General features: G+C 41.5%; 1 protein-coding gene across 2 annotated transcripts in view; it reads left to right on the forward strand.

Annotated features, from left to right (window-relative positions):
• LOC143152880 (ankyrin repeat and SAM domain-containing protein 1A) overlaps positions 1–20,868 on the forward strand; it is a 120,161-nt gene that overhangs the window by 80,306 nt on the left and 18,987 nt on the right. For both annotated transcript variants that reach the window (XM_076323469.1, XM_076323471.1), the window contains 3 exons: positions 19,063–19,380; positions 20,144–20,271; positions 20,335–20,712. In XM_076323469.1, the coding sequence (XP_076179584.1) occupies positions 19,063–19,380; positions 20,144–20,271; positions 20,335–20,712 (824 nt within the window). The remainder of the gene's footprint in view (positions 1–19,062; positions 19,381–20,143; positions 20,272–20,334; positions 20,713–20,868) is intronic.

Genomic DNA, 20,868 nt, shown 5'->3' on the forward strand with positions numbered 1-20,868 from the left:
CCCTCGCTGCTCGAAACTACCAGCGAACTGTCCGGCGGCGCTCCAACGGTGAAATCACGCACCGATAAATACTACACTTGACGCGTTATCTCGAGCAAACATTTCGACGACCGAAATCGAGCGAGCCGCGCGGCCTGCAGCGGTGCAACAGCTGCGTCGCGCGGAAATTTTTACGGGACGCGAGTCGCGCGTCCAGGGGCCGCCGTCGTCGTCGACCGACGTGTTTTCCGAAAGTCAACGAAGCGACGGTCGCTCGTGTAATGACGCCGCGGGGCCATTGTTCGGAACGCGCGAACTCGTAGGGACGGGCGGCAGAGGCGCGACGTGTCCTGCCAGGAGGGAAAAGGACATCTGGGAGTCTCGACGCCCGTGGGAGGGAGAGGGGACCACGGAGGGACAACGACTACGACGACGAGCCCAGGCATCTGCGACGACGACGACAACGACGACGACGACGACGACCACGACCACGACCACGACGGGGGAACGTTGGACTTTCTGTGCTCCTCGTGGTACGTGCCCCCTCTTGTTTGGACGTGTTTCGTGTTCGTGTCCCATCGGCGTACGCGCTCGCGCGGCTGCACACGCGCCACGTGCACTCCACGGGAATCCTGCATGCACGAAGTTCCTGGCGTGCTTGGCAAAAACCGCGATACGTACTTGTTGCTCGTCGCGTTCACTGATGTAATTATAGTCCGACCACGCGTTGCGTCACGTTCGAGGATGCGTGACGGAGGTGAGAAAATCGCTACATATTTTTCTTTACGTTCGTCGCTTTCGCGGAACTTGAACGATTTTACGCCGGAGGGAAAATTGAAGGAACGGTGAGAGCGGAGAATCGTGGACAGGGGCGAGATTGCGTTCCGATCGCGACCGAAGAGACGTCTTTGGGAAATTTTTGGTCGGTAGGTGTCTTTTCTTTTTTTGGTCTTCGCACAATGGTACGACTCATCTGCGTTGATAATGTGGGATGTGTAAGGAATTTTAAGTTTCGTTAATTCTTTCGTAGGGGTCTTCGATCGAAAGAATTATTTTTTTAGAACGAAAGTATTGCAGTCATTTAAGTACATGTAGAATAGAACCTTTAAATTATAAAGGAGAAGGTATGATGAGCGGATGAATATAAATATCGTTCACTTTAATTTGTATACGTTATTGGTATTTGTATATCTGGTGAAAGAAGTTTAGTATTTATATCAATAATGAATTTTTAAGAATCGTAGGAATAAATTTATTAAGCTACTTGCCCGTGTAATATTGTAGTAGTGTTTACTACATTGATCGTTAACGAATCTCTGCTCGCCAGCTTTGTTGTTAATATTTTTCTAATTTGAGATTTTATGAAGTATTCTTGGCGAAAAAAAATCAAAATTTACTTGTTACAAAAATCCCCTAATACTTTGGATCCCCTAATATCTTTATAGATTTTTCTGACGTTGGATCATCTGACTCGACTAACTCAATTTCTTTTAGTAACTACTGGTAAGTTTTCAAGGTCACCTTCAACTTTTTTACCCATAGCCTCATAATTTTGTTTAATATGGAAAAAAAAGAAAAAAATTTCCTCCGAAAATGCGTCATCCACGATAAAAGAAATTGTCGACTCTCCCACTAGTTGACCAATATCGAGTCGGTCAAGATGGCCCACCCGGTGTACAGCTTGTGCAAGATTTCTATCAATAGATCCACTGTGTAGTTTGTTTATTCGTTGTGGCGCCTTTATACGTGCACGATGAGAAGAGAAATTGGTGTTTTGTCTCGTTTCATTGGCTCTTCGGTGGTTTAGAACGCATAGAAGAGGAGCAGAGCGAGGCATCTGTATATTTTGGATCTCGGTAGGTTTTCCTCAAAGTCGATGCCTCATCGAGTGTTTCGGTATCTCTGAGAATGGTTGACGAACGAACGAAAAATTTCTTTCGATTTGATCAGCGTCAGCGCTTAACAGCTTGAATTCCAGTGGTGGAGGTTAATTGACGTTAACGATTATACGATTAACAGTTTACAACGCAACCTCGCGAAAGTCGTTTACGTAGACAGACGACTTGTGCAAGATTTCTATCAATAGATCTATCTGCAGTTTGACAATTGGTCGTGTCGTATTCGTCTATATACGACGAGACGAGAAATCTCTGTTTTGTTTCGGTACAACAATATCGTGGAACCATGGAATCGACGAAGAAAGACACAAAAGGAAGTTTAGTCGTAAGTGGAGATTGTGGTACTTGTCCGAAGTCTGCTCCTCTTGGAGATTCATTGTTGAACGAATTCAGTTGAGAATGTGAGGTTAGGTGTAATGACGGCACTTTAGCTGCGCCTTGTTTCTTACGCATTTATACACGCCTTGGTCTTATTCGGTTATAAATCACATTTTGCGCAATAGAGACGTTGGATAAAAACACGTAAAACATAAAGCTTGAACTTTGTTACGAGACGCAGACCGTCAAATATCACTGCTACATAATTCCAGATGATTCGTATTGTATTCTCACGATCATGACGAGTGCAATTTATGCAAGATTCGCTTCAATAATTTGCCCGCTTGCACTCTCTGGTGGATGCACGGTGATGTGTGAAATTAATGTTTCCATTTTCCATTGACTCCGTCAAAATGGCGGAAAATCGGGGGAAAGTTCAAATCTTGATACAATTTAAGAGCTCGGTAAAATTTAAGAAAATTTTTCGGCTCGTTTTCTTTCATTCAATTACGTTCTCATAGAAATATTTGTCCAATGTTTATAAAATTATTCTAGAAACTTACTGGCAAATACAGTCGAGAACGACTAAAACATTCCAACACGAGAACACTTAATCTTTCGATTGGTACTCCGTATCGTGGCCTCAAGACACCTATTTGTATAATTTATGCGAGTTTCTTACACCCATGCCTGCCTTTGCTGCGGAGGATTAAACAAGTCCTTGAAAATGAGCAATATTTCATAATTATACGGTCAAGGACGTTAATTGAGGTTAGGAATTGTTATTTCAGAGCTCCAAAAAGCTCGATCGCGTAGAAATGGGTAGAAAGCTGATCAAAATTCTTAATATCACGAATAAGTAACAGCTGGTATTCCATTTTACAATTTCAAAACGTATATTTGTACAATGTATGTAAAATTCTTACATCCATACTCATCTTTGCTACAAAGTATTAAAGAGAGCCTTGAAGATCAGCAATATTTCATAATTGTGCTATAAAAGTTGTCCTTACTTCTTTAAAAAGACAAGAATCGCGAATAATTAAACAATTTGAATAATTCGGTACTCAGTTCCACGATCTGGAATGAAATCCTGAAAAATTAACAATACTTCGCAATCGTACGATTAAATTGAGGTTAGGTATCGTTATTTCGTGTCTCCGAAGCCGATCAAAATTCTTTACTCTCGAAACGCGACATAATTTACGAACAATCATCGCCCGGTGTTCCGTTCCACGGTTTCGAGACACCTATTCGTATAATTTATGTAAGTTTCTTACTGCTCGACCGTTTCTTTTTTCTCTCTTACATTCCACGCGGAGAAAGAACACCTCTATCGCGAGAACGTGGTAAGCGCACAAGCCCTCGTGCGTTTTTCCATCGCGTATAGAACACGCGTTCTTTCTTCGAAACGCATTCTTTCGGAGAAACCATTCGACGAAGAAAGTTTTAGAGATGCCTCCTTCGTGGTGGATTATATTGCACTTAAACGGTATGCACCGGTCTCGATAACAGCCACACGGGACACGCGAGGCTCCAGAAGTCGATCGTTCGTCCGAGGTCTCGATCTCGAGTCGAGTCAAGTCGAGTCGAGACGAGTCGAGTCAAGTCGAGTCGAGTCGAGTGGAGACGAGTCAAGTCGAGTCGAGTCGACGCTTTCGTTTCCAATCTGGATCGTTGCTTTATTGGCTCGTTCGCTGGCTCGCTCGCGATCGGAATCGAGTGCCCCATTACGAGCCCAGCGGGGTCTTCTTTCTCGTAGAATTCGTGTTGTCCGCCTCGGCTATTTCGGGCTCGCGATTCTGATATTTTTAGAGACGATTCTAAGTTTAACCACTCGACACAGGTCTTGCCCGTGTGTGTTATGTTATAATCTGGCTCCGAGATATAGCATACATCTGGGCAAATATACAATTCGATTTGACGATCGAGTAAACGAACAACAATGGACTGTCGGTCGAATCTGTCGATTGTTGATAAATTGTGTGTGTTTTTTTTATTTTTTGTATTTTTTTAACATTTGAACAAAATAAACGTACCAGTCCAAACAGCCTCTTCTTGATGTTCGGTTGTTCTGTTTGCGTTTAAGTGTAACGTTGTTTAAACGGATCTGTTCATGGAGCAACTGAAAAGAATAATCCACCGTTAAAGAAAAATTGTAATAGAAACGATTCGTCGCGAGTAGGACGAATACGAAATACAATATTTTTTGTACGTTCGTTCGTGTCTCGATAATTGTGTCTCTCTACGGACTCATTATTTTTTATACGCGTTTTCGTGTGTAAACATTTATCGACGTATTCAATGTTTAATTTTATCCAGATATTACGACAATAAGACACAGTGGAAAGCATCTGTTTAATTAGCGTGTCACGATTCTGTAGACAGAAACGGCGACGACACTTTTAATAATTCGCAGAATAATTGTTTCTGCCGTTGTTAACATTCACAAACGGTGGTTACGGCACAGTCGCGTGCACAAATATTCCCTGAAATTTCGAACGCGATTCTCTCGAAACAAAGCCCCGTGGAAACGAAGCGAAAGAGGATTCGGTGTTTACGATTTATTTTTTCACCGAGGATTCATCTTTATTTCGAGCGTACCGAGAACCACGGTTCACCTTAATCGTGTTTGCCAATCGTAGATAAGAAACGATGAGGTAAAGTAACAACGATCGAATTCGCGAAACATTCCGGTCGAGTGTTGCGACACAAAGAAACGTGGAAAGTTTTTTTTTTTCCGAAAGGAGGTCCGCGAGGAACGAAATCGATTTTATAAAATTAAGAAGTTAACAAGTATTATCCATTGCGATGAATCACGGGTTGCACGTTGTGATTCATTGAACGGTATGCAGTGACATAGATTCCTTTTGTTTCTCCAATTTCGATTGCAACACAATATGGAAACTAATTCACGAAGCATCCATTTACGGTGCACAATACTGTATTTTTTGCATATTGTAAAATTGGTTGAAAGAAACGGAAAAAATTTGCTTCGAACGCGTATGGAAATAGACTCGAACGACACAGGAATTACAGTAATTGAAGAAAGCAAGATACGACTACGTAGATACGACTACGGTTGACCTTACTTTTCTCTACAAGGTACTCAATGGTCATATAGGGAGGCCACGATTTCTAGAGCTAATTAACACAAATGCGTCAGAAAAGAGAACCGAGTATTCTCCTTCACTCGAACCTGAGTTGCATACCTCTCGACTTTGGTATTATACACCACTTCCAGATTATGTAATTCGACGAATGGGTTTACCAATCATTTAAATTCCTTTGGAAAGTCTATTGCTTCGTTTCACTCGCAATTATCCAGACCAAACACATTATTGTACGTGCTTCTCGAATGTATTATGAATATTTTCTTACGTTAGCTCCAATTACTTGGATCAAAAACGTTATGGTACCGTAGTTCTCAAATCTATTATAAATAGTTTTTTTGTTCTATTTATACAATTTTTTTTATTATCACGTTACTCTCGTATATCTAAAAGTGAGTTTCCACTTTGTAGTTCTCGAATGTATTATGAATAGTTTCTTTTTTTTTTTTATTATTACAAACAAGTTTCTTATTACGACGTTACTCTCGTATATCCAAAGGGATGTTTACACTTCTGTAAATAATTGAAATAAGTCTCGATATCGATCGAGACCTCTCCAAAGTCCTTCTACGATAAATTCGAAACGATTATCGACGAATGTTTCGTTGAAGCCGATACGTAAATGAATATACGCGGTGATAAGCCGAGGTTGCTCAAGGTTTTGGTTAAATAGACGTCAATCAAGCAGCTCGTTGCGATTCCGTTCGCATATCCGTCACCATTGCCATTTCCTCAGACAACGGCCTTCTTCGAAACGATTTCGCGTGATCACGCTTTTGAATGCCAGCTGTGTTTCGTTAAGCCAGTACACTGACGTTCAAAAATCTTCGAACACCTGCTGCTTTTTAAACAAACTTTATCGTACCACGTAAATTATGAATTTTAAACTACTTTCGTTGCCCGATACAATTGCAATTTCGTTACCCAATCTAATCGTTTCGTTGCTTCGAATAATTAAAAACCTGTTACAAACTTTCACAGACATGAACACAGATTTACCACGATTCGGACAAATTTTCAGGTTTTGGAGAGAATTACCATTGCTCAATTTTACACTCTGTTTCGAAGTGTACATTTTATTCAAATTTGTTTAGAAAGATTCTCCAAGTGACGATCCATACAAAATTAATCACAAGGACGTCGAATAAGTACATATAGTAACAAAGAAACGAACTCCGACAGGTGTGTCGATGATGAAAAGTATTTAAATATTTAAAAAGAGTATTTCTGTAACACTTTCTAAAGCGTTAAAATCTCCAATTTCGTGCACGCTTGGTTCATCGCGTCGAACATCGATTGAAGTATCTTTCAATGTTTTTCAACGTACGTAGTGGTTCTTCTTTCTCAAATTTCTCCAACATTCGATTACTAATCTACGATTTTTGAGCGACAGTGTACACGCGAGTTTCGCAGAACGATCGAAGCAGACGCATTACCGCGAAAATGACCGCGAATTCATAGAACATTAATACGCGATAAACATATATTTCGTTCCGTCGCGATAACGGTCGTATCGTAAAGATAATAAAGGAATTCGCGTAGACTGCGAGAATCAAAACGCTAGAGATGCCTGGACTGGTGAAGGCAACACGTACGATTTACCAGCCAGAAACGAGAATATTTTTACGCGAGTTTATTACGCAGGCTCCGATGTTAATTGTTAGTGCTCGGAAACTTTATCAGCAGGCCCTTTCAGAGCCCGAGTTGCACGGTTTTCGAAGCGGAGGGGATACGAACAGGCCCCATTGGATTATTTCATAACCAATCGAGCGCTGCAATTAAGTTTAATTAGCGTAATTCTAAGTCAGCCAGGGTCATCATGGTATCCAAACACGTCGTGATGCGCGGTTATTAGAAATCGACGATCATCGCTTTGTTCCCACCTAAGCAGCCCGATTTTCTCGGAAAAATGATTTCTCGCGAGAAGTGGATTTCTCGGTACATCTACTCGCACGAGACGATACAATGCTTGGCATTTAACGAAGCTAGAAGTATCGTCAGCCGACGAGAAACATACAGGACGAAGTATGAACCGAGGCAGAACGCAACGCATTTCTTGGAAACATTTTTGGAAAATTTCTGTGCTCCGAATAAATTGGATAATCGTTCATAATGGTACGAGAAAAACAAATATGTTTCTTCAGTTTTTACATTCGGACGATTGTTAGTAGAGAATCTAAGTTAGTCATATTCTTCTACGTTAACAATTTTTATTCTTTCGTCCCCATTGGGTCATAGAACACTTTCTAATCTTTGTAATTCTCACTTTGGAGAACAGTGCAATAATGTTTCAGCTACTTTGATATTTATAAAACACGGAGCTACACGGACCGAGCCAGTATACAAGGTGTAACCGAAATAGATGACCAAACTTTTGGGGCGTGTTCTGCTCACCTTAAGGATGGAAAAAGATCGTGTAAACAAGCGTCAGGAAGTTCCTTCTTTTCGAGATGTAAACACTTGCTGTTTGCTTACTTCGTTAAGCTGTTGGAAATGATTCCCTTCCGTTGTATCGCACGCCTCTCATCGACGTCTCAGAGATCGGAGTACACGTTCGTATAATCCTTCGAGTACGTGTTTGTTTTGTTTCTGGTTAATTGCACCGTGTAAGAATGGATCCAGTTTCTCCGAGTCGATGATGAGCCAAAACGAATGCACACGTTTATACTCCAGCCAGGTCGTTGTCTTCGATACACAAACCGTAGGCTTCTATGCAGATTCCATTCACTCGTTTGCACGCGCAATGAACGTTTCAATGTTACGCAAAACAAATTGTCATCTTGATAATCTTTATTCAACGATCAAACGTTTACAGAGACTGATCATTTTCTTACTCAATACAACCTACGTTGATTAGAATACTAACACGATTCGAGCAATCCGAGGTACATTATTGTTTACTTGTAACTAGTGGTGGAACTAGAAATTTTAACAAATTTCTTTATTTGAGGGAAAAAATTGTTTCTTCTTTATTTCTGTGAACGTTCTTTATAATTTGGTTTATGTTTGGTAATTATTAAAATGAATGTATCTCGTATTGTATTCTCTTGTGGGAAAAGAGAGGAGGTATCTGTCACCTTGACCTCTAGTTGCTCCAACTGTTTGTAATAGAGAAACGTGTGACTCTATTTTGTTAATTCTGACTCTAAATTTGTCCTGGTCGACTCCGTCGTAAACGAAAAGTGTTTGCTTCTGCAGAAGGGGAAATTTCGGGACTCGTCTTTTTATAATCTTACTTTGCCCTTGAAACGAGTAGATTACCCTTTCAGTGTTTGATAACTTGTTTTAGTTACACGCTGTATACTTAAGGAATACAAAACTATAGCGACTAAATCGATACTTGCAAAACAGTTGGGTTGGTTAGGTTTTCCTCTTAATTAGATTCAAACTAATTCCGAACAATAAGAAATACTTATTACTCATGCTCCTTTTAACGAGATGTATCAGCCATTAGGTTATGCATACGTGCATGGAGTTGAAACGAAACATAATTACGTCACGCTTAATAAACGTTATTTATTGGAAGAAAATAAGAAGATTTTCTGTTAAACTCAATAGGTCGTTCAACTTTGCATATTTTGCGATTAGCGTGAAAAAAGGAGATTTGATTCGAATGTGCATGTAATTATCATTAAGTATCTTTATTATGAGTGAAAGTGAACGTATACATAAATATATACGATATATAAATAAAATATATTTCATGTGTGTCACTATATTCGATACATAAATATATTTAAACGGAATAAAAATGACAGTACACCGATCGAAATAGTTGTACCATGATTTACGAAGGAGGTGATAGTTAGCTTCGCTCGATACAGATAGCGAAGCGCATATGCACATGCACACGAGCACACATTCGCACACATTTCACACACGTAAAATCGTGGAAGCGAGAAGACGCTCCTCGAACGTGCGAGGCTCGCATGCTCGGATCATTCTTATCTTCGCCTACTTAGTTATTAGCAAATTATCCACTTCCGTAATGGAGTCATTACATCACCCATAAATTGGTGCATCTATTACGAGCAGCGATTGGACGACGGCCGTTCTCGTGATTCGTCCAAGAATGCGTAGCACCTACGATCAATTGAATTTAATTGGCGTACCGTGACTTTAGACGCGCCGTGAATTCAGAACACACCGGAGTGCGACCGTTTTCGTTTCCCTGTTCCTCGTTTTTTTTTCTTCCTTTTTTATTATTACGCCCTTGCGAGGGATGGGGGCGTGGACGAGGGTGAATTTCCACGGCACGAAAGAGCATTTGTTGCCTAACGAGATAAACGAGCTGCTGGTAGATACTTACGAGCTACGATTGAATGACAAATGCCGGCGTAATTTATGGACCAGCGGCTGGCGTACGATCGGATGCTGAAAAGGGATCTGATCAAGGCCCAACGCGGGTAGCACGCTTGTATCTGACTTGTCGGAGTATTCGAGGCATTGGACTGATAATTCGAACAGCTCCGAATGATCGTATACTCGGATAACACTCGAATAGTGTTGACTTGCATATTCGAAGATTGTTCAGAGTTCTGGTATTTGAATAGTCATTTTAGATACTGGAATACTCTATTCGGTTCATATATATTGAAGTACACGAGGCACTTGGAGTATTCGAGGCATTGGAGTGACAATTCGAACAGCTTCGAATGATCGTATACTCGCGTTGACTTGGATATTCGAAGATTGTTCAGAGTTCTGGTATTTGAATAGTCATTTTAGATACTGGAATACTCTATTCGGTTTGTATATATTGAAGTACACGAGGCACTTGTCGGAGTATTTGAGGCATTGGAGTGACAATTCCAACAGCTCCGAATGATCGTATACTCGCGTTGACTTGGATATTCGAAGATTGTTCAGAGTTCTGGTATTTGAATATTCTAGTCGTTTTAGATAATTGAATACTCTATTCGGTTCATATATATTGAAGTACACGAGGCACTTGGAGTATTCGAGGCATTCGAGTGACAATTCGAACTGCTCCGAATGATCGTATACTCGAATTGACTTGGATATTCGAAGATTGTTCAGAGTTCTGGTATTTGAATAGTCATTTTAGATACTGGAATAGTATCTAAGTCTATTCAGTTCATATATATTGAAGTACACGAGACAGTTTGGGTATTCGAATATTCTACTCAGTTCGGATATTTTAATACTCTCCTTTGTTTAGATATTCGAATACTCAAGTCAGTTCAGATATATGAATACTCTACTCATTACAAATATTTAAGTATTCGAATCAATTTTGATATTTGAATGGTGTATTTAGTTTGAATATTCGAGTGCACCAATTCAGATATTCGAATATTTTACTCAGTGCAAATAATCAAGTATTGGAATTAGTTTTGATATTCGAATAGTGTATTGTATTCGGATATTCGAGTATTTGATCTACTCATTACAAGTATTTAAGTATTCGAATCAATTTTGATATTCGAATGGTGTATTTAGTTTGAATATTCGAGTGCACCAATTTAGATATTCGAATATTCTACTCAGTGCAAATAATCAAGTACTGGAATTAGTTTTGATATTCGAATAGTGTATTGTATTCGGATATTCGAGTATTTGTTCTGGTTCATGTATTCAAACCGTGTACAATTTAGCTTGCGTTTCAACTATTCTACTTCTTAAGAAATGGATTTTCTAATTTACAAGGCGACTCACGATTCGTGAGTCATTAATACCCATTACGAACAAGGCAGAGATTTTAAACGATAAGTCTGTTACTCCTCGAGCCTGAAATTCTTAGACTTTCGATGCACGTCTAGCGGTTATTACTTATATAATACATTCAGATTTATATACATATTTATATTCTGGTTAGAATTTATAACCAGATTCATTACGAGTGCATTTTATGCATGTGTTATGTTTAAAAGATTTTGGATGCATTGTTTCAACTACAGTCGAGACACGATTGGCACGATAAAAAACAAGGACCTTTTATTGCATTCTTTTGTTTACAAGACCTTTTGTTTACATGGTGCTTGTCATTCGCAGATATTATTAAAAGCTAATACTCGATATATTACTAATAAACGATCAAGGGGTGATGTCTCTTCATATTTACTGCGAACAATTGTGCACGATTATTCGAGAGATTTTTCTTCTAAAAATTGTATTCTCGACTCACGTCGGTTTTCCACAGAAATTGCAGTAATTGTTAATAATTCTCCGAGCATTCTACGAATACAACAAGTCGAGCTGTGCATTCTTACTCGTTCGTACATAACACTTTATCAATGAGTTCTTGGAATTCATATTCCTTAATTTGCGACAGTCTCATTAAACGCGAAATTGACACAGTTTTAAGGCGGCGTTAAATTAGCGTGAGATTCATAGTATCGTGCAAGTCGAACCAGACGCTTCTAAAGTGTACTTCACATTTAAATTAGCTGGATCCAGTTTTTTCGGTGAAGAAATATACCGATATCGTTCGCGAAGTTTTCATACCAATAAAATTAAGACACGAATATGAATTAACCGGTAGTCAGGCTATAAATTTGACGTCAGCCTCAACATTTGCATAAACAGCGAAATCGAGATAAGAAATATATTCTCCGATAAATCTTTAGCTATTAATATTCTTCTTCGAGGATTTAATTACAGCCCTATCGACACCAATCACTTCGGAATACGATACTATTCTAAATTAATAATAAATTATTTTTGCATAGAAATTTAGTTACAAAGTTCCAAGTAACTCATTTCTCCATTTCTCTACGACACTGCTACGCGTTAATGATGTCATACGAGTGAAATTATACTCCGTGGAATTATCCATTTCGATTTTATTAATTCTACATCGATGTTCACCATTATCGGGTTAATGCTCATTTTCGCGTCTTTATCCCTGATTATTATTCATTGGTCGACGCGTGTCTACAATCCTGCCTCACGATAGATGCAAATAATTATAAATTTCTGTTCACGTAATTCTCCAGACCATTAATGGTACCATTAAGACTCTAAGCTGCACGAGATTAAAATAATGAATATCGCGTTCCTCTTCTCGTAAATCTTATTAATTATTTATAAACCTATTTGGTATAAATCAAGGAACGTGGATCGTAAAACGGTGTTTTCTGTAATAAAACAAAATGGACGTTTCACGCAAGCGTCACACCGCGTAACGTGGCCTATTGTTTCTAACGCGTAATTAATTCCCATTGAAAGTAATTTTCATTTTTGTTCTGCATTATTAATCGTCACCGTACATTTACAGCCATGCATCGGGATAAATCCACGAAGTTATCGGTTCCAATTCGGGTCACTCTTGTCAATTTTCGTTCCCGTTGAAATAAAAAATATTTTAACGATCTCTCGGGACATTCGTGGTATTGCTATCGGGACAAACCTCTCGAGAACTTTAACAACCCGAACGAAGCGATACTGACGACCAGATTCGACAATCGTAACCGCTGCGTCGTTTACGACTGGCTTAATGGCCGAGCATTTTTAATATCCGTCGAAATCCGTGGCTCCTCCATTCGGTGAACCGTATCCCGTGAAATCCACGGTGCACGCACTTATTTACGCAAGGATTACTTTAATGTTTACGATCGCCGAGGTCCGTGGCATCGCCGCAAATTTTCCAGCTTTAATGGATCGCAGAGGGGGGGAATCAAGCAACAGCGAGTTAAGACGAGCGGAAGTTACGCTTGTTGTCAACGTAGCCGATAACCACGATCGTATTTTACATTTGGAGTTCGAGCCACAACCGTGGGGTCGTTCGAACGTTTTTTTTTTGTACTTCTTGAATTACTATATTAATCTTCCGGTTTGGAAGAAAGCGATCGGTCGATCCACGGTGTGCGATGAACGCCCATGGGCGTTCGAAGCTTAACGACAAAATGGAGTCGAGTGTAATTTTACTCGTATCGACGACTGTGCATCAGAGAACGAAAGAGTTGTTTTTTGGTATAAATTATTTTCCGAATGATGATGTTCTTTGTTTAAAGAAATTGAAAAGAACAATTCTGTGTAGGGTGGAGATCGTTGGAATCATTGTAAGGTATTCCTTTTCGAAACTAATGGGGTTACCAATATGCCAATTTTAATTGACAGTGAAAATATTACTTTCTTGTTTGTTCAATATATTAATATAAACTAAAATTGTATTGTTAATCGATCGATTAAATGTGCACAAAGTGCACAAAGTGCACAAAGTAAGGTATGCACAAAGTGAGATGTTATATGTACAATTGCACGTAGACCGAGCCTTATTTTCTAGGTTATGATGTGCGAAAATATTCAAGCGCCGTTTACGTATATAATTAGATGCATCATCGATTCAGCAGAAGTATACCTCGTCGTTTCGTCATTTTATCGTCTCAGATAAAAGAAATGAACACCACTATTTTGCTTCATCGATAACAATACCTGGATCGTAACGTTAACCGGTGTCGAATTGCGTCGCACCAATATGTCCGACGTTACTCGCCATTTTTTGTAACATATAAGAAACTAAGCCACGAACTTCGTAAGATTGTGCAACATTTTCTTCTTACTTCGTGAGCAACATTTACTTCGTCGAATATTGACACGCGATCGAGTATTATATTAGAAATATTTTCATTCGAAGAATTGTAGGTTAAGTTTTCTTTCATCCGTAGAAAATGAAATTACATTTTACAACTTGAGTAACTTCCTTATAGTTAGAAATATATATTTCGTATATTTATGTATACTAAAACAATTGCTACAGTTTCTATTCGAAGTGTTTGTTATATTTGATTTCCTAAACGATTAAAGTAATTGAGAAAAGAAATCGGAGGAGATTTGCTATCACGATCCAGTACATTTCGATACGTTGAAATCGGTCCAACTAACAATTATCGTGAAGAACTATTTCTAACGCGACGTTAACCTTCAAATACATATGGTTGCAAAATTACAACGTATCTACTTTTTCTTTGCGTAAACGTCATTAAATACATTAGTCAACCACTGCTACATTTCCACAAGATATTTCTGTCGATCTTAATTTACTAGTCGAGTAATTCTTTTCTTATTTTATTTGCAACTATCAAAAAAAAAGAAACTATGCATTTAAAAATTAACCGTCTACGATAATTCTTTCCAATTTTATTTGCAACTCTCAAAAAAGAAAAAGAAAAGAAAAAGAGAAACTACACATTTAAAAATTAACCGTCTACGGAAAGTTGGATACTAAATTCGAGTAAAAAATTCAACGAGCCCCCGTCCGATCGAATATTATTCGATACCAATCGAAATCGGTTCGATCGTTGAGCGAAGCGCGTGCACACGTACGAGAGAAGAGTGAAACTAGGGGTAAAAATTTCGTCGTCCCTCGAACCGATTTCCCTCGAACCGGTAGAGTGCACCGTTTCGTAGGGAAAAGAGCAGAAAAGAAGAACCGGGTGTGCGCAACAAAAACGAAACGAGGAAAACTGGAAGGGTGGGGGTAGTACGAGGAGGAGGCGGGGGAGGAAAATAGAAGAGAAAGAAAAGAACACATTCGGGGAGAAGAGCGTCGCGCGAAACGTGGTGCTCGCGTCGATGCCGGTGCTGTTGGTGAGCGTCCGCGTCCGCGTCCGCGCTCGCTCGCTCGCGCGCGCGCGCGCTAGTTTCTCACGGTGGGAGCGCGCAAACCGGCGATGAAATAAAGGAGAAAGAAAAAGCGCATAATGTCGCAGCTCTTCCCAATTACTGCGATTAAACGGATTCCCTCGTGAGGGAAACTATTACGCCGTGAAAGCCAGCGGTCGCTCGTGCGACGACGGGAAAGAATGGCAACGAGAGAGACCCGGAAACCGACGGAACCGTGGACTTGGAGTACGGGTGGAAGGGTGGAAGGGTGGCGGTGGGTAGGTGGAAGAGGCGGTCGTGGAAAGGGTTGGATAGGGACACGTAGACGGAGGGATGGGTGGAAAAAGAAGGAAAAAAGAGAAGCCCCCGCGTGACGTTGGGTGGGTGGGAGTAGCCGCGCGCTAGGGAAACCGGCAGCCGGTAGGAAAGGGAAAGATAGAAGGTGGAAAAGCGGGTGAAAGGGACGACGATGAGGATTTATGTAATTTGTGTATATGACTTGAATAACTGCCTACATAATATAACGCTGCTGGCTGGAGTGCGCGCGAGCAGGCGACGCCCTTCATCATGGAGCTTTAATTAAAATTACGTACGTTTGCTGCTTGTAACGTGCGCGCGAGCCTTCTACACCCCCCTACCCTACTTCTCTCTCTCTCTTTTTCTCTCTTTCTCTCTTTCTCTCACACGCGCTTATCCTATAGCTCGTATCGCGGTATTCTCGCTCTCTCGCTGTTGCCCTCTCTGTTTAATATTTTTATGAGCTTTTCACGACGCGCGGATGTACGTACACCGTTGGTACACGCTCTCGCGGCGCCACCCCTGTCGAGTGCACCTGTGCAGAGAGGATACACACAGCGTCTTTGAAAGGCGTTCATAGCCGCTGCTTAAAGTGGTACTTTTTTCTCCTAGCTCCCTACCTCCTCCGTTCTTCCCTTCGTTTTCTTTTCTTCCGTCTGTGGCGCGGTACTCTCTCTCTCTCTCTCTCTCACTCTCTCGCTCGTTTCCTTTCGTTCACCTTTCTTTTTCCTTTTTTCGTACTCTTTCTTCGTTTCACTCGGGGCCAGGTTAGGTGGTGCGCGCACGTATCGCGAATTCTCATTTGTGAAATTCGTATGAATGAATTTCCATGGCGAACACGGCCGCGGTATTTCCAAGGCGTCGATTGTAAAGGCGGTGAAAACGACGGATTGTCTTTAGTGTCGGCGTTACTGCGCCTGCCAAGGGCCCTCCCTCTCTCGCGAGAAGGGATGACGGGGGTGGCGGAGGCGGTGGCGGCAGCAGCCGTCGAGCAAAGCCTCTAGACGATGAAAAGAGCGAAGAATGAGAGAACGGGACGAATGGGGAGGCACCGGGGGGGATTATTTGCACCTGTCGGAGCGCGACGAGGCGGACGTTTAAGTGCTCGATGTTAATGCGCGATATCGTGGATAAATTATTCCCCGCGCCCGTGGTTTACCGACGTCACTGATCTACGTGTTAGCAATGCGAAAAATTAACGAACAGGAATCGAACCGAAACCGTATCCTGCCTTCCGATGATGTTTGCACCAACATTGCGAAACTGTTGTACGTTTCGAGCAAACGTCTCTGTACCGAACGCGAGACGTTTTCGCGTTTAAAAAGGATGAGCAGAGTATGGAAATTTTTTTTAAACTTACATCGTACGATTTAAGCGGGATCGACTCGAACGGGTGATAATTCAAAGATGCAACATCTTTAGAATAGACGGAATGAGAAGAAATTTTCTCATTGTGGTTTCGTTATTGGTTCAGCAGTGCCTTTGGTGGTACGCTACTTTCGTTTGTAATGGAGATAGAAACACATTTTTCTCCGGAGAATTGAACTTTATTGATTTATTTGCGACAGTACGATCAACTTTAGAAAAATATGAGAAAATCGACAGAAAAGAAAGAAATTCCGTATCATTCAACGTCATCTGAAAGCAAAGCTATCCGTATCAACGACCCGATATCGTCAAGAAGCAAACGATCGGGGATAGAGACACACTTTGGACACTCGGTCGTACTGTATCGTTCGTTCGAAAGTACTCGTTTCAAAGTAACCGATCGACTTGTCGACGAGCGTGTAACGCTCTAGCCGAAATTCGCGATCCAACGAGCGCGAGTTCTCCAGCACTCGGACTGGCCAGCAATTCCGGACGGTTTTAAGCGCAAACACGTCGAGCTGGTATCCGGAATCAGCCAGCGGATATCCATAATGGATATGCGGCACGTACGAACGAATCCATGGATACGTTGAATATTCATTACAGATTCGTCATTGTTCGATGCCTCCACGAGATTAGTTCCCGGAAGATAATCAAGACCGACTCTCGACACCGATGTCGTTAACCAATTACATCTCTTCGTCGCTTTTAAACGTCAACCGAGCCCCACTCTCTTTCTCTCTCTCGACACGAGATTAGTAGAAATATTATACGTCGACTTGGGGCGCGAAGTTTACGAATAAAAACGAAAAAAAAAAAAAGAAAAAAAGGAAAAAAGAAATGGAAAAACAAAATAGTATATCGACGCGTTGAATATTCGAAACGCATCCGGTCGTGCGTTCCGCGCTGCGGTGGCGTACGATTGCTCGCAAATAAATACAGGATTCGGGTAAATAACGAACGCGGATAAAACGTTTGAGGGTCAAAGTACCATGAAAAAAAAATCATTTGCGCGTGCACTTGTTGCGGACGTTACACATGTGCCGTGATCGAGGAGAGCGAGCAAATACAACAACGCGGTTTTCGCGAACGATGGAGGAGGGGCCGGGCCGGGCCGCTCGTGCACAGTCGTTTTACGACGGAACAAACAAATTCGGATCAGCCAAGATTATTGCGGAATCGTTGTTTCCTGGTGATAACGATACGCTTTAACGGCGGTAAAGAGGATTTATCGGGACGAAATATATTGGAGAACCGCGAGGGTGACACGGAACGTTAAAATTCGCGAGAGGGAGGAACTTCTTCATTATTTAATGTTAGCTTTGGGTAAATATGTTTCGACGACTCGATTCGAGCGTTGTTTAGAAATATATTGCAACGTTGATCGGAAAGGATATCGGAGGAACGTCGAAGAAATTTATTTAACGACACATTGGAAATGTTGAATGGAAAATAATCAAAAGGAGGTAACAATTTAAGAGTATCGATAATTTTGAAACGAAAGTGAGAGAGATTAGATCAAGCTGGAAAGTTGTGAAGTTTGGTGTATATTTCGAATGGTTTGAAAGCATTGAAATCTCCGATTGGCTTAGATATATTGAGACTTCAATGAGCTTGACACCGTTTGGTATTATCGATACTAAGTATCGTGTTTATCTTGCACAAGAAGATTGAAAAATAATATTATCGATTTCATCTTGCTTTTACATACCTTGCAAATATTTCGTACATTTACAAGATTTCAATTTTTCAAGAGTTTACCAAATGTTCCGTTTTGAATCGTAACAGTTTCTCGAAATATTTTCCTAGTGTTCGATACATGAAAACATTTTCAAAGATTCTCGGACACCACCAACCTAAGCGACAATATTTTATTGTGAAATTGATTTCACTAATTCTACTCGTTTTCGAAAAATATCTATAAACAGAAACTTTGGTACTGTATTAAGATACGGTCCACGAACGGAAGAAACACGTTTCACTAAATATAAAAATTCATAAACTTATTGATTTATTTTTGCCAAAGTATCGCCAACAGTTTGCTGACTTTCCCCGGACAAAAATGAGCCCAAACACGACCACATTGCCATTACATTCAATTATACAAAATATTGTATTTGAATTTTTTCAAAAACGATTCGTACAACGTATACTAAGAAACAGTCGAAACGATACACCGTTTGGACTCATTTTCCTCATCAACCTGGCCAATCCGTTAATTAAACACTCTTACGAAGAAGTGCTGCAAAAATAAATATAAAAATCAAAATTTTCATTAACAAACGTCTCGTTCTCCTTTTTCTCTCTTCTATTCACTTTGTCGAGCGGTACGTAAAATCTCAACACGAATCTAAGGTGAAAAAGATCGCTCGGTGGAATAGAACCGCCACCTACCCCGGTTACAGAGGATCGAGAGGATTCGTTTCGTATAACCGGGGACCACTGTTCTTGCACGTCTACGGATGAAAACTTTATCTTGTCACTGACCCCGCCGTGTAATCGACATGTTGTAATTTCGACAGGTTTGTTGAAAGGGTCCGTGACGGCTGAACGGCCACGTACGCTGCGTCGCTTGCGGAACGTTTACGGGCCAGCCGCATGCGGAATGGGAACCGGCGGCGAGGGTGGAGGCGGAGAACGTATCGAGGACGGAGAGGTCCCTTTCCGATTGTCCGATCGCGACCGCGAAAGGGACGAGAAGTCCCTTAGCATAATGAGCCCCTTCGACGAACAGGAGGAATGGGCGAAGATCTCGGAGATCATGGCGTCCTTCGGGACTGGCCTCGTCAGGGAGTCCGTTTTCGTCACCGAACTCGAGAAGGAGTTCCAGACGAGACTAGGTAGCTCAAACATTTCCTTTTAAACGTCTTTCGGACATCTTTGTTTAAATTTTTTAACGAGAAGTAACAGGTCGGTTCTTCTCGCGAGTAGACTCGACTTCGGTGGTATCAAAATTTAAGAAAAGAACACTCGATGTAATTCATTTACGAGTTAACCCTCCGTTGGTCGAGCGTGGGTCTGTTTTGACCCATGTTTGCGAAAACCTCGTCGATCTTCTCGATTCACGACGAGCAATTCCAACCGGGAACTGTTCGACTAATACGACGACCGATAGAATGACAAAATGATAAGAAAGGTCCGGGTCTGCATTGACCCAGGCATGCGTACAGCCATTAGAAGCGTCGGTTGACGGAGGGTTAAGTTTGTTCATATACTTGCCCGATGATCGTGTGAGAATCAACGCGTGAGAATTTTTTACTTAGATCGGGGATAAGATTGTACATAATTACATACAGAGTCCGAGTTGTTCGTGTTTCCGACCAATGCTTGTACAATATGCGAGGGAGTCTCCGGAAGCATCGAAGGGAACAAGTTCGGATAACTTGCGAGGTTCCTGTAATATTTGCGTTAGATTCTCGTATATAAGAAAACTAAGAATATCACGGACCAGTTGTCGAGCATTTTTGTACAATAACCGTGGCAATTAACGCTTCAACTCGCAGAAAATCGCGTCCGATTTCCATTCGCCGGATCGGCGAGTCACGGAATCGAAGGTGTCCGCCGTAAATTAAACTCGCGGGGTCTCGTCTGATTTGTACGCAGGTCTGAGTTCGGACACCAGCAGCAGCCCCATTGTCTCCACTTCCGTCGGTCAGTGGCTGTCAACGTTGGGACTGGCGGATTACGAGACCCTCTTCGTCAACTCTGGCTTCGACGACCTCGACTTCATAGTGAGTATGTCTGTTCGGTGTGTATTTACGTGGCTCGTACGAATGTATCGCGATTGTTCGCAGAACGGGGTGCTCGACGAGGCTGATCTGAAGGACATGGGGATCAGCAGCGATCAGGAACGCGCGGTGATCATGGACGCTGTCGGTCTGTTGAACAAGCGCGTGGAGAAACGGTCCAACGGCAACGACCAATCGGTGGAGGAATGGTTGAAGAGCATTCACCTGGAGAATTACGCGGAGACCTTCAGGAAGCACCTGTACACGGACATGGACCGCGTGAGACGCGTGTGGGAGGTCGAACTGGCGGCCGTGTTGGAGATCCAAAAACCAGCGCACAGAAAGAGGATCCTCGCGTCGGTCAGCAGCTCGAATCCACGTGCGCAGAATCGCAATTGCACCGGACCCAACCTGGAGGACCTCAATAAAGACTTGAACACCTTGGTGAGTAAAATCCTTCGTCCCTTGGTGAATACAAATCGACTCGGTGAGTGTTGGAAAAATTACACTTCGTCTCTCCATCGTTCAAGACTGTCGGACACTCGGTTAGAATCAACCGATAATTAGATCGAGGATTCGAACTCTGATCTTTCGGTTACT

This window comes from Ptiloglossa arizonensis, chromosome 11, assembly GCF_051014685.1.
Source record: "Ptiloglossa arizonensis isolate GNS036 chromosome 11, iyPtiAriz1_principal, whole genome shotgun sequence".
NCBI classification, from domain to species: domain Eukaryota; kingdom Metazoa; phylum Arthropoda; class Insecta; order Hymenoptera; family Colletidae; genus Ptiloglossa; species Ptiloglossa arizonensis.